General features: G+C 49.4%; 3 protein-coding genes across 4 annotated transcripts in view; 2 read left to right on the top strand and 1 right to left on the bottom strand.

The window, feature by feature from the left end:
• Nucleotides 1-418: 418 nt before the first annotated feature.
• Nucleotides 419-2,834, top strand: LOC311355394 (histone H3.3A). Of its 2 annotated transcripts, none has more exons than XM_084475164.1 (4): nt 419-497; nt 1,268-1,406; nt 1,543-1,696; nt 2,097-2,834. In XM_084475164.1, the coding sequence occupies exons 2-4, from the start codon at nt 1,279-1,281 to the stop codon at nt 2,223-2,225; spliced, it is 411 nt and encodes a 136-aa protein (XP_084331290.1). In that variant the 5' UTR covers nt 419-497; nt 1,268-1,278; the 3' UTR covers nt 2,226-2,834. The 2 variants fall into 2 exon arrangements, with proteins under 2 accessions (XP_084331290.1, XP_084331291.1); XM_084475165.1 differs by having other exon boundaries at nt 423-497; nt 1,273-1,406.
• A 311-nt stretch (nt 2,835-3,145) lies between these two features.
• LOC311355826 (uncharacterized protein) lies at nt 3,146-9,381 on the bottom strand (the record flags this gene model as incomplete). Its single annotated transcript, XM_084475653.1, has 13 exons — nt 3,146-3,220; nt 3,838-3,897; nt 4,006-4,071; nt 5,235-5,465; nt 5,934-6,066; nt 6,358-6,410; nt 6,883-6,918; nt 7,037-7,095; nt 7,257-7,302; nt 7,801-7,957; nt 8,719-8,794; nt 9,081-9,188; nt 9,345-9,381. The coding sequence occupies 13 exons, from the start codon at nt 9,379-9,381 to the stop codon at nt 3,146-3,148; spliced, it is 1,137 nt and encodes a 378-aa protein (XP_084331779.1).
• A 785-nt stretch (nt 9,382-10,166) lies between these two features.
• Nucleotides 10,167-15,003, top strand: part of LOC311355824 (diacylglycerol lipase-beta-like) — a 10,272-nt gene continuing 5,435 nt past the window's right edge. The window contains 9 exon segments of the mRNA XM_084475652.1: nt 10,167-10,290; nt 10,768-10,882; nt 11,010-11,161; nt 11,596-11,770; nt 12,206-12,473; nt 12,987-13,109; nt 13,402-13,529; nt 14,326-14,452; nt 14,853-14,936. Coding sequence (XP_084331778.1) covers nt 10,788-10,882; nt 11,010-11,161; nt 11,596-11,770; nt 12,206-12,473; nt 12,987-13,109; nt 13,402-13,529; nt 14,326-14,452; nt 14,853-14,936 — 1,152 coding nt within the window. The 5' untranslated portion in view covers nt 10,167-10,290; nt 10,768-10,787.

Here is a 15,003-nt window from a genome sequence, read left to right as displayed (position 1 = left end):
CACATTTGTCCACCGATTCCATGTCTTTGTCAGGAGAATAAACGGAACCATACATATAGTGGCTCGGTTTGCAACGCATCTTCGTCTCCTTCTTGTGGTTTTAAGTCGGTTCGGCACCAGTCGCTGGAGCCTCAGCCGCCCCCCACTGGGCTGGAGTCAGGACACATACATTCAATATAATGCAGTTCACAAGTACACATTCATACGTGTAAACACATATATATAGATCTATATATTGATCTACAGATACATATATGTGTGTGTATATAAAGATTGATATATATATATAAAAATACAATATAATATATATATACAATGCACACACTCGTTTGCGGACCGCAACAATTGAATCCCAGACGGACCAATCACAGCGTACCCGTCTACACGTGACGTCACGCTGCAGTATTAATAGCCGTCACCAACTTACACACACACACACAGAGAGTGAAGGACGAGCCCAGACGGTCTTATAATTCTCATCGTTAAATCCTCACACGGTAAGCTATTTAATTTCGTGGGTTATTTTTAATGGTGGAATGGTGGTTTTACTCGGTGGTCTGTTGGTGTCTCGGACCCCCCCCCCCCGGGGCAGACCTCCCCCCCCCCCCCCACGGGTGGTGGAGCTAACGGCTAACGTTAGCTCATCGTAGAACAATGGGTCGGAGCAGACCACCGCGGGGCTCTGGTCTGCACCAGTATAACCAGTGGATCATGTGTTAGGCCTCCAGGCCCGCAGCCAGTCTAAGTGCAGGAGCGCGTCTGTCGTCTTTACTACAGTCAGTCTGCCCCGAAACCCTAACATGGCGCTGACGGACCCCCTGCTGGGTCCCTGGGCCCGACCGTCCGGTCCGCGGGGTCCCACCACCACCACCACCACCCACCCGCTGGGTCCCCGGGTCCGACCGACCGCCCGCCCGCTGGGTCCCCGGTGGCCGGGTGTTGTAGGTGCTTTCGGGCGGCGAGGCTCGACGTAAACCCTGCAGTGACACTAGCTGGGTGGAGGGGTGTTGGGTGGAGGGGTGCTGTTGGGTGGGTGGAGCGGCCCTCCCTGCCTCTCCCCCACTGATGGGGGAGGGGAGCCTTCAGACACCACCAGCCAGTTTGAGCGCTCTTGCCGCGCGTCTCCTGCTAACGTTAGGGCTGCTAATGTGTTGCTTTTGTATTGATTGATGTTTGTTGTGATCGGTGACTGCTGAGGTCATCTATCGTCCATGAACGTGATTAGTATTATTATTAATGATCTATGTCTTTTTTAAATTATTATTAGTTTAGTGCGCCATGGCCAGAACCAAGCAGACCGCCCGTAAGTCCACCGGAGGAAAGGCGCCAAGGAAGCAGCTCGCCACCAAGGCAGCGCGTAAGAGCGCCCCCTCCACCGGGGGCGTCAAGAAGCCCCATCGCTACAGGTAATGACGTCACCCGGCGCACATCATGGTATTATTGCTTGTTGACGAACATGTTAAACTCGTCAATTGTGAATGTGGGTCATGCGCTGTTATATTTATATTTAGTAATTGATTGACGGTGTTTTTTTTTGGTTAGGCCGGGTACCGTGGCTCTCAGGGAGATCCGTCGCTACCAGAAGTCCACCGAGCTGCTGATCCGCAAGCTGCCCTTCCAGCGGCTGGTCAGGGAGATCGCCCAGGACTTCAAGACCGACCTGCGCTTCCAGAGCGCCGCAATCGGCGCCCTTCAGGTGGGTTACACAACCCCTGCGGTCACCTCTTCTCGTTGACGAAATATTGTTTCTCGGACTCGGACTAAATTTACATTAAGGTCGTTTGCCAACGAGCCTTGCCATAAGTAAATTTGTCTGATATATATTTTTTTTAAGTGCAAGGGCGTTCAACATGAAATGAGTGTACATCAAGTGCCAGTTTTCCATTACATAACCACTCCACTTTTATTGAAGTGTTTATTCGCGCCCTCACATTAGGTTAACCCCTTCCCCGGCAGACAACAAAGATAGCTAGGACAAGATGTTATTTTTAAGATCCAGGACATGGCATAAGAGATGTGGGAACTGGGAAGACTATGCATATGAGTATCCAGGTGAACTGACCTCCATCTCTCTCTCCCCCCCCCCCGCCCTGCAGGAGGCCAGCGAGGCCTACCTGGTGGGTCTGTTTGAGGACACCAACCTGTGCGCCATCCACGCCAAGAGGGTCACCATCATGCCCAAGGACATCCAGCTGGCCCGCAGGATAAGAGGCGAGCGTGCCTAGACGGGGGACGTCGCCGGACCTGACCAGCGATCCTATTTATCCCACTCACACCGTGCTGTGGACATTTTTTTTTTTTCATCAGAATTTTATTTTTTATTTTAGTACAACACCAAATGCATCCGTCATTCCACAAACCGGAACTCAGAGCAAAGTGGTGGTGGGGGGGGTTGGTGGTGGACTTGCTCCTGTTCTGGTGATGGGGTGGTGCATTTTTAACCAATTTACATCCATTACCCCCCCCCACCCGCCACGGATGGCTGTTGGTGGAGCCGTCTGAGTTCAAGGCTCAGGTGAGGCCGGGTTTGTCTGTAAGGCGGACACGACGACTTTTAAAAACAAAACGGCCGTCTTCGTCACATCTTCCACTATGGGCGGCCTCCTCCTACCCGGTCTACTTCCTCCACCAGCCTGTTTCGATGTAGCGTTCGGTTATTGTTAACAGTTCACTGTAAACCACGCCCACCAGCGGAGACACACCGCCTGTATTTTTCTGGACAGCTTTTTACATGTTATTTTTCCAACATAAAAAAAAAATCTTGGCAGCTACATTTAATACTATTTATGAAGTGGTGTCACATGTCTTTCTAGTAAAGGTCTTTACGAGTACAACATGTCTTTGTGTGTTTTTTTGTTTTTTTTATGTGATCAATGAGGGTGCTAGACTTTTAATTTAAAAAAAACATTTTAATCTACACATAAACATGAACAACAGTCAGACTTGGGTTCCCCGGGTGGATCGGGAGTTTGCTCTGCCGTTCGTCATACGAACCACTCGGTGTGTTTGAACCCTGCAGCTGTGGAACAAGAGTGACGGGTCAACACTGGACCGCTGATGGTCTTCTGGGTAGCACGCTGGTATGGCGTGCTATAATTTGCGTGCCAACGTTAGCATCTGGTTACCTATTCGGCAGACTAGCTCTTCACACTCGGCTGGCAGGTTCGTCCTCAGCGCCACACAGCAGAAGCCTGGCGCTAGATGTGTTTCTGGGGAGTCTCTGTGAAATCAACCAATCACAAGCTTCGATGGTGAGCCAATGGCAGCAGGGTAGGATTGCCTGTGGGGAATTACGTCACTGCTAGACGGGCTGACAAGATCATTTTGGATCAGTGAGCTCATGCATTTTTCATGAGGTGTAACCTCAATGTAATGCAATTCCATTTCCTCTCAAATTGGATAAGCACATCTTGGATGCCGCTCGCCCGCCCATATAGCGCATTATTAATGCACTTCATTAAGATTATTTTCTAGTTGGGCTACAAAGATTCATACTTACGCCACGCAGAACGCAAAGATGGTGTAGTCCGGTTTGCCAAACCTTCCCACGCATGAGATCTCGGGATAGTGATGCTGGAAAAGTTCCTAATTAAACGTTCAAAGAACAAATTGTTAGAAGCTATTGTCGGAATCAAATAATTCAATTAACCAATCATTGTTTCCTGCTATCTGACTTGTATAGTTACACAAAAACTCAGTTTATTTATATACAGCATGTGGTATAGGACTCAAATGGGACCTGTGTCCCATAACATAGAAACAGTATTGTTTGGAAAATACGCAAACTGCATACTTAAATGTCAAAACCATATCATCTGACTGGTCAGCACTACTTACCGTGTTACTGCTTTTTTCTGTGCAAATCAAATGTGTTTCCTTCAAGTCAAAGTACACTTCCTGTCGGCCAAATGACAAATGAGTTTAGCATTTAAAACACATGAACCCATGTCTGCAACACAACAAACACCAGTGTCATAAGAGGGAGGGAAAGGGGGGCTGTGACACCTTGCTTGGCAGGTTTCTCTGCAGCACCTGTGGGATGGCCTGCTGGAGAACTTCCTTATCCCCGCACTGGAAAACAAACAGGGTGAGGTACGGTAACGTTATTCATACCCGAGGGTAGATTCGGTTGCAGTTCAAAAGAGAGGGCTGTTTACACACGCACACACACACACACACACACACACACACACACACACACACACACACACACACACACACACACACACAACACAGACAACATTTACGACATGGACTGAGTGAGTGACATAACAGTGCTCCAGACATGGAAACATGGAGGAATAGTATACAAAAAGGTATTAGTATCAAAAGACAGAAGATACAACACAGAATGAAAGCCATCATGGCAGATACAAAAGCTAGGTCAGAATAAATAGATAGGACAGGGGGAAAGATTGAATTATCTCTGGTTCCCAAACATGCACATGAATGCACATACACACATGCCACACACAACACAATTCACACAAATGCATACAAAAATATTAAAAACACAGTAATTGAAAGGATTTGAACACACACACACACACACACACATTGAATGATAGCACACACATATCTACCATTCCAATATTGGCCTTTCCCAAGTACTGCAGAACATGCACAATCCTGCAGGAGAGAGTGAGTCAGTGTCATGGATACAAGACTGGATAATGAAACCAGTGGCGGTAAAGAGTAGACCACATCACAAACCCCCCGTCCATTTAGGTATCTATTAAATACTAAAGAGTCATTCAACCAACCCTTTGGTTAAAACAACCCAAAGAGATTTACAGTGAATGTTTTTCAGGTAAGCTGCAGCCATTGGGGTCATCCCAATAGCTGGGAGTCTAAGGGCACACTCACACTAGGCAAAGTGTCCCTGTACCGTACTCAAGTACGATTGCCCCCCCCCCCCCCCCCCACTGTGCCGCTGGCCTGTGCTCACACTAGGCAATCTCACCTGGGCCTGAGTACGGTTGCCTCTTGTACATATCGGTTGCGTATCCGTGCGTGTGCGCGTGTATCGGCTCATTAGCGTCTGTATCGTGGCCTGAGCACACCTCTCCGAAGTGCACTGAGGCCACGGAGTTGAACTGTACTGGAGTACGGATGGCGTGCTCACACTAGACAAACGATCTAGACTTTAGGGGGCAAACGTACTCGGGCAACGTGCACGTTTACTGAGAGCAAACGTGCACCAACACCCCCCCACCCAACGAAACAGCCCCAACCCGCCTTCCGTCTCTGAGGCACAGCGCGGACGAGGAGGCGGGGGGCTGGCGGTGGGGGCCGGTCTGGGGGGGCGGGGCCGGGACCAGGCCCAGATCCAGGGTGGGGTTCTCCGTCCGCAGCTCCCGCAGGAGCTTGATGAGGGGCCGGTAGGAGGAGCCGTCGCGGGCCCGCCAGCGCAGCACGCGCAGGGACAGCGGCAGGCCCCTCAGCCTGGAGAGGACCGCGCCCGCCTGGAACACCGGGAGAACACGTTAGACTGGACCCAACGGCCGCCTGGAACACCGGGAGAACACGTTAGACAGGACCACCAGGAGAACACGTTAGACAGGACCACCAGGAGAACACGTTAGACAGGACCACCAGGAGAACACGTTAGACAGGACCACGCCGGCCTGGGAGAACACATTAGAGCAACGAGCAGAGCGGAGGTAAACAGAGCAGGGAGGGCCTCTGCCCTCAGAGGCTTAGAGAGAACAACGCAAACATCACAAGACGAGCTGTGTGTGTGTCTGTCTATCAACGGCGCGGCTTTCCAGGAAAGACTGACTTCACATTTCACGCACTTAGCTGAACATCGGGCCCTGGCAGTATACATACACTTATTGTTATTGTTGTTGTCATTGTAGCAATGCTTTTATATAACTTTAGAACTTTTATTTATTGTGTTCTGTATAACTGATACGGGGCTCCGGCCATACCTGTCCGTTCTTGGAGTTGCGCAGGGAGACGCCGTTGATCTCGTCGATGATGTCACCGGGACTGAGGGAGCGGTCCACCTGAGCCTGGCTCCCCGGTAACAGCTCCAACACAAAGACACGACCGCTCAGATACCTGCGGCAGGAGGGGGACGATGAACACAAGAGGGGCACCAGGCTGCACATCAACGTACTGTTGCTAACCGATTTGTTTGAGCATGTGCGTAAATCTTTTGTTACTTCCCTTGAAGAAAGGCAACGTCACACTAAGCACTAAATAAGTCAATTGAATCAATCAAAGTCACAAAATGGACAGATGCACTACCTATTTATCGTCCATTAAGATTTGATGGGTGTGGACCTTAATGATGACGCGACCACAGAAGTTACAGTATTAGTAACTTCTCCTTTACAGCGAAAAACTCACCTCAGCACCAATCCCAGTTCCCGACAGGGCACCGTCTCGTATATCTCACACACCTGTGGACGACACAGTCTCCAGTCACAGATAACACACCACCCTGCAGCACTACGTTCAGAGTGGATATTCCCACACATTAGTATATGCTACACGTGCACACCTCCTAACATGCTGCAATTTGATTAGTTCGCTATCTCGGGATATTGGGCAATATCCCGAGATTGAGATCTCAAACTCAGGATATTGTTTTCATCGCATGAACCTCTAATAAAAACAAATAAATCTTGGCAAAAAGTGTTATCTTGTTTATTTTTGGAGTGTTCACGTGTAGTATATACTAAAACAATTATTCACCTCAGGCTCCGTGAATAGTGGGGAATAGCTATTCCCCACTATTTGACTGCCAAGTCACTGTCATTTAGTAATTATTCGCCGAAGGCGGAGTGTAGTTTTATTTACTTCGCCTTCGGCGAATAATTACTAAATGACAGTGACTTGGCTGTGAAATCCATCATGGGAATGTTTTCTTACAGGTAAGAGCCAGCTCTCGTCCAGAAAACTGCAATTCTGTCAAGACGGAAAAAAGGGGAATAATGAATGATGTGCCTTCAACTCTATGATACACACACACACACACACACACACACACACACACACACACACACACACACAGACATGTCCTTACTTCTATTTCCAGTTGGAAGTCCATCTGAGAGAGGACGAGCAGCAGTGACATGAAGGGTTCTGAGGAAGAGGAAGAGTGATTCATACATCAAGGAATGATGAATCCTAACCGGCCAGTAAACCAGTGGTTAGCTAGTCAGTGACCATGGTTTACTCACTGTGCAGTTTGCTCACAGGTTACAAAAGTCGATAAGAAGATGAGCAATGAAACCACTACTCACCCACAGATTCCTCATTCCTTAGGATTGAACAAGATGAGCTGTACCACTGTGAAAAAAAAAAAGAATAATACTTTGAACCATTTTATATGAACCTCCAAACACACACACAGGCAGATCTGTATGGGTAAAGCAGGATTTAAACTGGATAACATAATCACCACACACAATATTAAGCCATGTCCCATCGAAGAGGGTTAAAGGTCCCATGACACGCCACCAGGTGTGGCGTGATTCGCCGTTACAAGCAGTTTCGGAAATCTTCCCCCTATGACATCACAGGTGGGCGTGTCCACCTAGATGTGTGACGGATAGATGAGCAACGTTTGCTACAGTCCCACTGGGTCGGCTGGTGGACTGATCTGTCCAGCAACACATCTAGGTGGAAACGCCCACCTGTGATGTCATAAGGGGCAGATTTCCAAAACGGCTTGTAACGGCTCATCACACTCACACCTGGTGTGCATGTCCTGGGACCTTTAAACATTTTCATCCCAAGACCCGAGACACCAGGACCCCCCCCCCCCCCCCCAGAGAGGAGCCAGACCTCCAGGACGCGGGGCGTGTGCAGCAGGTGGCTGATGAAGCGCTGCAGGGCCTTGCGGCTCAGCGCCAGACGCAGCAGGTAACGGCCGCGCCCGCGGGAGCCCAGGAGCTTCTCACACGCCCGGGTCTGGTCCACCGCCAGCGACAGGGCCGAGTGGCTGGGGGGGGGGGGGGGGGGGGGGGGCAGAGAACACGAGGACACGAGGAGGTGGGACAGCGGAGGACCACTATAGAGCTATAGGTTCAACACGGCGTTAGCCATCGTAGCATCATTGCCTGAGTCACATTTTAAGGTTCAGATTCAGAAAGCGTTATTGTCTGTCGTCACAGAGAATCTCCTTTGACGTGGCTCAACATACAAACAGGACAAGCAGTCATACGACATAGATTTCTGCGAGCACGCACAGTGTGATCACATAGATCTTAAAACAAGTATAAAGGTTCATCTTGTATTTAGAGTAAAACATGTCTAAGTCGTCTGATTGGGATTATGGAATGTAAAAAACACTCTGATCGGCTTAGGATATAGCCAATGAGGCAGAGTGAATCAGCAGTGTTAGGAGAGTGGAGTTATGTTAGATATCACAATTCGGCCAAAAATAGGACATAGGCAATTATGCTATGAGACTAACGATGTTGTTATCCATGTGATGAGGATCGGTGTTACAATCTCAGATCTCGTTGCGTTCGTATTCACGTTGAAATAATGGCAAATGCTTTTCTTGTATCAATGTCCTCCTCAATAATGTGAACTTGTAGAAAGCATGACGCATTTCTCTGGCTCAGAGCAGCCTGACCTCATAGAGCACACACAGCCGTAGCGGTTATGTCATGCATCGAGGTGGTGTCCTAAACGCAGCCGTGCTTCTGCAGCGTCGGAGTGGGAGGAGTGAGTGGAGGGGCGCCTGAGGACTCGTACCTGCCACAGGTGTCATGCTGGGGGAGGAGCTCGAAGCAGTGCCAGTAGTCCCTGTGCACCAGGCTGAGAACTGGCTCTAAATCAAATCAAATAAAGAAATGAATAAAAACACCTACCTGACACCACACCCATGACAAAAGCACGCAATAGGGACGCAAATAACCATGTTATAAACTACGACTACAAGTATTAATGAACAATAAAACAATAAAAAACATAACAATCATCATCTATTGCCTATCATAATAAAACCAGGACTCGTGGTATGAAGAACAAGTGAGTAAACATACGATCAATTCCGATAATAGAGACGAATCGATACTGAGTGAATACGTGACGACTCGGTATGATGGAGTACTAACGCTGTAGTCCTTTCCTCAAGATGAACTCCAGCAGCTCGCAGCAGGAGGGCAGATGCGCACTACTGTCCGTCACCACGTTCCCATCTGCCTGGAGATTGAGGATGCACACTAGAAGAAAACAACAGCGTGGTCAGATTCACCTGGAGCGCAGCTTTGAGCTTATTCTGATCAAAGAAGAACATGTCTCGATATTGCCCAGGATGAGTGCACATACACTGGACGTTTAATAACCACAATCAGGCATGTGTATTTATTTCGTTGTACCTTTGAGTGTCCCGAGAAGTGCGTCTTTCGGAGCCATGTTCCTGCGTGCGTCTGAGGTCGGAGGCAGCGGTGGAGATGCGCTCCTCCTCGGCTCCTCCTCACCCTAACAGGTGGACACCCTGTCACTCTCCTCTATCCTCACTTCCGTGTGTCAAGGATAGAAATACCGAAACACTTCAAACCATTCCAGCACACAGCACATGCACAGGACAGACGGGGTCGTTAACCAGGGCGCTCCAGATCAATAACACCATATATGTACATTATGTTCATCGGATGTGTCCAAGATGCGCCCCTGCTTCACTGACGCTTCTGCAGAACCGATGGGAGCGTACAATGAAATGTAGTGTTTACCCTGCAACAGTAATACAATGTGTAAGGGAGGGGACAGCGACATGCCGTGGCTCTGTGTGTCATTACACCCGAGAGGACGGTTATATGAGGAAGGCCCACCTACTGAGTTGAATCCCTCCTTTCCATACGAATCTATTTAAAAAAAAAATATTTATTACAGATAGTTTGTACAACACAAACATATCCATATTGAATTACTTCTGAACGAAATGCTGTCCAATCTGTAGATTTATATATGTTTTTTATATTTTTTATTTGTTATGTATTTGTTCTGGTATGCATCAGATATCAAAGGGGACGGCCTCTGTTTTGACTTAAAACGTTTACCTCAGTGACTGAAAGGTTTTCCTCGGAAAAGTGTTTGTCCACTGAAGCGGAACTATTCCCAGAGGTCCGTGCTGACGGCGGACCGCTGAGCCGAGCGGACCGCAGCTCAGCATCAGCAAAACAAACCACAACAAGCGGCGCAGAGCATCCGGTCAACAGGACAACAAGGCAGACACGCAAGGCTGACAGATTACCACCATGGCCCCGGGTCAGCTCTAGGTTACACAACCCCGAGGACCATGTAACCGCAGCCGGCTTCAAACAGGTCAGGGGGTTGGATCGGGTTGTCTTTATTTAATACATTGGTGAGATTATTAAACGAGCCAATGCTAGCTAACAGGCTAACAGGAACGCCCAGGTACGTGGAGGGTCGACATCGATCTGGATATCGATCTGTCAACGTGGTTCTGGTGACGACGTACCGATGGGATTAACCTTTAGTGGTGTGTGAAGGACACCAGCTCACCCCCGTAAGCCCCAGTGTTGTTAAAACCTGCACTTCAGTGAGACTAGATGTTACACCTGCAGGGAGTCCATGTTGGACACATACAGTAGATGTTGGACCTACATGGTGAGTAGAGTATGGCAGAGTAGATGTTGGACCTACATGGTGAGTCGATGTTAGACCTGTATGGTGAGTAGAATTAAGAGTATAGTCCACGTTGGACCTACATGGTGAGTAGAGTAGAGTAGATGTTGGACCTGCTTGCTGACTGTCGGCCACATCCGTTTCTCTGAGCAGGGAAGAACCACAGTCTCATCATGCCGGGCATGGTGGCCTTCGGTCGGCGGTGGGGGATCGCCAGCGACGACCTGGTCCTGCCCGGGGCCTTCGAGCTGTTCTTCAGAGTACTCTGGTTCGTTAAAAAACACACCCTGGACTGCTGGCCTTTACAAATGGACGGTCAACCCCTTTGGACGTTCTCACACATTCCAACCTTTCAACCTCAAGCGTTCCACTCGTTCCTTGTCGTCCCCCTCCAGGTGGATCGGGACCCTCATCCTGTACAGCCTTCACAAGGGCAGCTTCGACTGCCCGGGCGGAGGCGTGCTCCACAGCTACCTGGTGGTGCTGCTGGTCCTCCTCGCACTGATCATCCTGTCGCTGTGTGCCATCATCTACGTCAGCGCTCAAGGTGATAGACCTGTGGGGGTCTCGCGCCTTCGTGTGTTTCCCAAAGTTCCCAAAGACCGTCCCTTCTCCACCTTATTCCAGGCCAAACAATGCGCGCCGCCATGACGACCAGTCCGGTTTCCCATTTCCGGTTAAGCGAGAATACGTCGCTGGTGGTACTTTAGTGAGAGGATGAGTTCGGGCTCCACTTGCCATTATGACCCTAATGTAATAATATATAACTTTTAAAACTATCTCCGTAGCCTTCAAGATACGCACTAGCAGTGCACATGTGCTGGCCGCTATGTAAACGGCACTCGACCGGAAATGGAAAACCGGCGGGCCGCTATGAAACATGGGGAAATAGAACGGTGGCGGAATAAGGTGGATAGACCCGTTGCTGTCAGATGCAAAGTGCACGGCGTTAATAGAGAAAGGCTTTTGGGTTTCCCCCAGGTACCATCACCAACCCCGGCCCCCGCCGCTCCGTCCCGGTGCTCGTGTACCTGCGGGCGCTGCTCTATCTCCCGGAGATCGTGTGGGCGTGTCTCGGGGCTATCTGGGCGTCGGCTGACAGCCAAGGCTGCGACCCCGCCACAGTGGGGGCCGTCATCGCTGCCGTGGTAGCGAGGTAAGCTACTGCCGAACTTGGCTGTGGAATCTTTGTACTCAAATAGTGTTAGACCTTTTTTTTTTTTTTTTCTAGAAAAGCAACAAATATTCATCCGCAAAAACAAGAACACACAAGCTCCCCTCAGAAGTAACGGCTCTTGTGATTAGACACCGTCGGCCCATGTTCATGTAGTCCCACCCACTCACAGACCCATGCAAGCTAAGCGGAGATAAACTAGTGATTATCAATATTAATTTAGATCTGTTTCATGAAAAACGGATGCTAAAATGCAACGATTGTTCACAGTTCCACATCATTAATACAGACAGTGTATTAATAACAACAACAACAACAACATGACAAACCTTTAGAGTCTTTTAGTGGTACCACAGTCTGACCGGGAGCAGCATTAAGCGTGACACTCGGACCCTGGCTGTGGTTGCTCCCTTGCAGCTGGATCCTGCTGCTGTCCACGGGGCTGGGCGTGGTGTTCGTGTTCGACCCGCTGGGCGACTCCCGGCCGCGGCCGCCCGCCCTGGAGCAGCTGGGCGTGCGGGACCTGGAGAGCAGCGAGGGCAGCCAGTTCCTGTCCACGGCGCGCTCGGTGGCCGCCAAGGTGTGGGAGAGCCGGCTGCGCCTGCTGTGCTGCTGCCTGCCGCAGGACGAGAGCCACCGCGCCGCCTTCTCCAGCATCGCCCAGCTCGTCAGCGGCTTCTTCTCTGTGAGGGGAACCTCTCTCTCTCTCTCTCTCTGTGTCTCTCTGCTTCTCTTTCTCACTGTCTCTCTCTCTCTCTCTCTCTCTCTCTTTCTTCTTCTTTCTTTCTTTCTTTCTTTCTTTCTTTCTTTCTTTCTTTCTTTCTTTCTTTCTCTGTCGCTCTCTCCGTGTGTGTGTGTGTGTGTCTCTCTCTCTCTGTGTCCCTCTCTCTGTCTCCCTCTCTCTCTGTCCCCTTCTCTCTCTCTCTCTCTCTCTCTCTCTCTGTCGCTCTCTCTGTGTGTGTGTGTCTCTCTCTCTCTGTGTCCCTCTCTCTGTCTCCCTCTCTCTCTGTCCCCGTCTCTCTCTCTCTCTCTCTCTGTCGCTCTCTCTGTGTGTGTGTGTGTGTGTGTGTCTCTCTCTCTCTCTCTCTCTCTCTCTCTCTCTCTCTGTCGGTCTGTCTGTCTGTCTGTCTGTCTCTTTTTATTTATTTAACTGTCGATTACATAACATTTCCTCTGCTTGTGTGTGTTGTGTTAACAGGACACAGACCTGGTGCCCAGTGACATCGCCGCTGGACTGGCTCTGCTCCACCAGGAGCAAGACAAGATGGCGCACCACCGGGATCCTGACGACATCCTGGCCCACAGCCCCTCCTCCCCCATTGTAAGAGCTGGGCCGCGTCATGTGACTGGTACTGGGGTCACTGTGGATTTGGCATCTGGTGTTTATTAACAGTAATAACAATGTCAGACTTGTTATATATTGGTTTTAAGCTCATCCTTTTACAAGTGAGAACAACTTGCGTCCACACGGAACATGGACACATCCACCGAAATATTTTGCAACCTTCATATTTAGGGTTAGGGTTAGGTGTTTATCTAACATGATTCCTCCTTTGTACAGCACTGGGATCATCATCAGTCAGTGGGATTAACATAATGATATGTGCCTGCAGGAGGCTGACCTGGAGGTGGAGCTGGGGCAGGCCGCCCACTGCATGCAGTTTGCTGCCGCGGCGTACGGCTGGCCCATGTACATCTACTCCAACCCGCTCACAGGCCCCTGCAAGCTGAGCGGAGACTGGTAAGCCAGTGGTTATCAGCGTTCATTTGGATGTGTGTCAGGGAGACGCATGCAAAAATGCAATGATTGTTCACGGTTCCACGGATTCAGTACCCTGGAAATCCAGAGTTCTCGCGAGAGCACAATTTGAATTTGCTCAGCGAGTCACTCTGGGAACGAGCAATATACTCACTCCCCGATTCCCCTGGCCCAGAACATTAACCAATCACATCGGTGTATCTGATATAGGCGGGGCCAAAAGCGTTGCTGTTTTACCGATACGGATACGTATCGGACTCTTGCCGGATACGGCAAGAGTCTTATCTATTGGTTAGCTCTGCTGGTCTGAATACGTCACCCCTTGTATTCTTCTGATTGGTTGTAGTGTTATCCAATTGCGTGCAGGGATATTTTCAAATGCATGCTTGGTGCCGTCCCTCGAGTTGGGCCGTTTTCATGACTCGTTTCCAGACCCTACAGCTTTCTGGATGTGGCTCTGGATTTGCAGTCTACGGATTCAGTGTATTATTAATAATAACAACATCAACAAAAAACTGAAGACGAATGAGTGTACATTTGACGTGGCTTTTTAACAGCGTGGGCTGACAGCAGGGTTTCAGCACATGGTGAGAGACAATATGTTATATTTGCCTTCCTTTTTGAGTGGCAGTAAACTCAGTGTGTGTGTGTGTGTGTGTGTGTGTGTGTGTGTGTGTGTGTGTGTGTGTGTGTGTGTGTGTGTGTGTGTGTGTGTGTGTGTGTGTGTGTGTGTGTGTGTGTGTGTGTGTGTGTGTGTGTGTGCATGGTGTGCGTTCAGCTGTAGGAGCCAGGCGGCAGAGTACGACATTGTGGGAGGAGACCACCTTGGCTGTCACTTCTCCTCCGTCCTGCACAGCACCGGCCTGGGCTACAGAGACTTCATCTACGTCAGCTTCCACAACCAGGTGGGGGAGGAGGCTGTGACTGTGGCTCTGGTCTCCTGGTGGTTTGCTTCCCCAACAGACCATCTGAATGGATCCCCTGAGGGGAATACACTTTTCAGACAGGGAATGTTTGCAAATGTAGAAGATTAGCACAGGAAAATTTCACAAGTCTTTTTAACAAAGTGTAAAACCATGTTCAGTAACTTCTTCTAAAAATCAGTCTCTATATCTTATCTCAGTTACGTGAATTATGTGTGAACTTTGAGTCACGTGAACTTTGAATCTCCACTTATAAACATATCTTACGATATGGTATAGTTTTTTATTTTTTTTTATTTTTGGGATTGTAACTTATTTCACAGAAGTCAAACACCTCCACCATAATGAATGACCAGTGACCAATGTACGCCATGCGTTGCAGATCTATGAGATCCCATTCTTTGTGGCCCTGGATCATAAGAGGGAAGCTATACTGGTGGCTGTCCGTGGAACGCTGTCCCTGAAGGTGAGTCCCGCCTCATCACCACCACAACATAGAAAACACTCACAGAAAAGGCCTTGTTCATCGTTAT

The sequence above is a fragment of the Micromesistius poutassou genome (genome assembly GCF_964030765.1).
Source record: "Micromesistius poutassou genome assembly, chromosome: 11".
NCBI lineage: Eukaryota > Metazoa > Chordata > Actinopteri > Gadiformes > Gadidae > Micromesistius > Micromesistius poutassou.
The sequence above is the reverse complement of the archived record's forward strand: the minus strand, read 5'-3'. Positions and strand labels throughout refer to the sequence as shown.

Bases quoted from the DNA above. Each gene is read 5' to 3' on its own strand.
- LOC311355394 (XM_084475164.1), top strand. From the start codon at position 1,279: ATGGCCAGAACCAAGCAGACCGCCCGTAAGTCCACCGGAGGAAAGGCG. The intron at 1,407-1,542 runs GTAATGACGTCA...TTTTTTGGTTAG, and splicing joins AAGAAGCCCCATCGCTACAG to GCCGGGTACCGTGGCTCTCA. The intron at 1,697-2,096 runs GTGGGTTACACA...CCCGCCCTGCAG, and splicing joins CCGCAATCGGCGCCCTTCAG to GAGGCCAGCGAGGCCTACCT.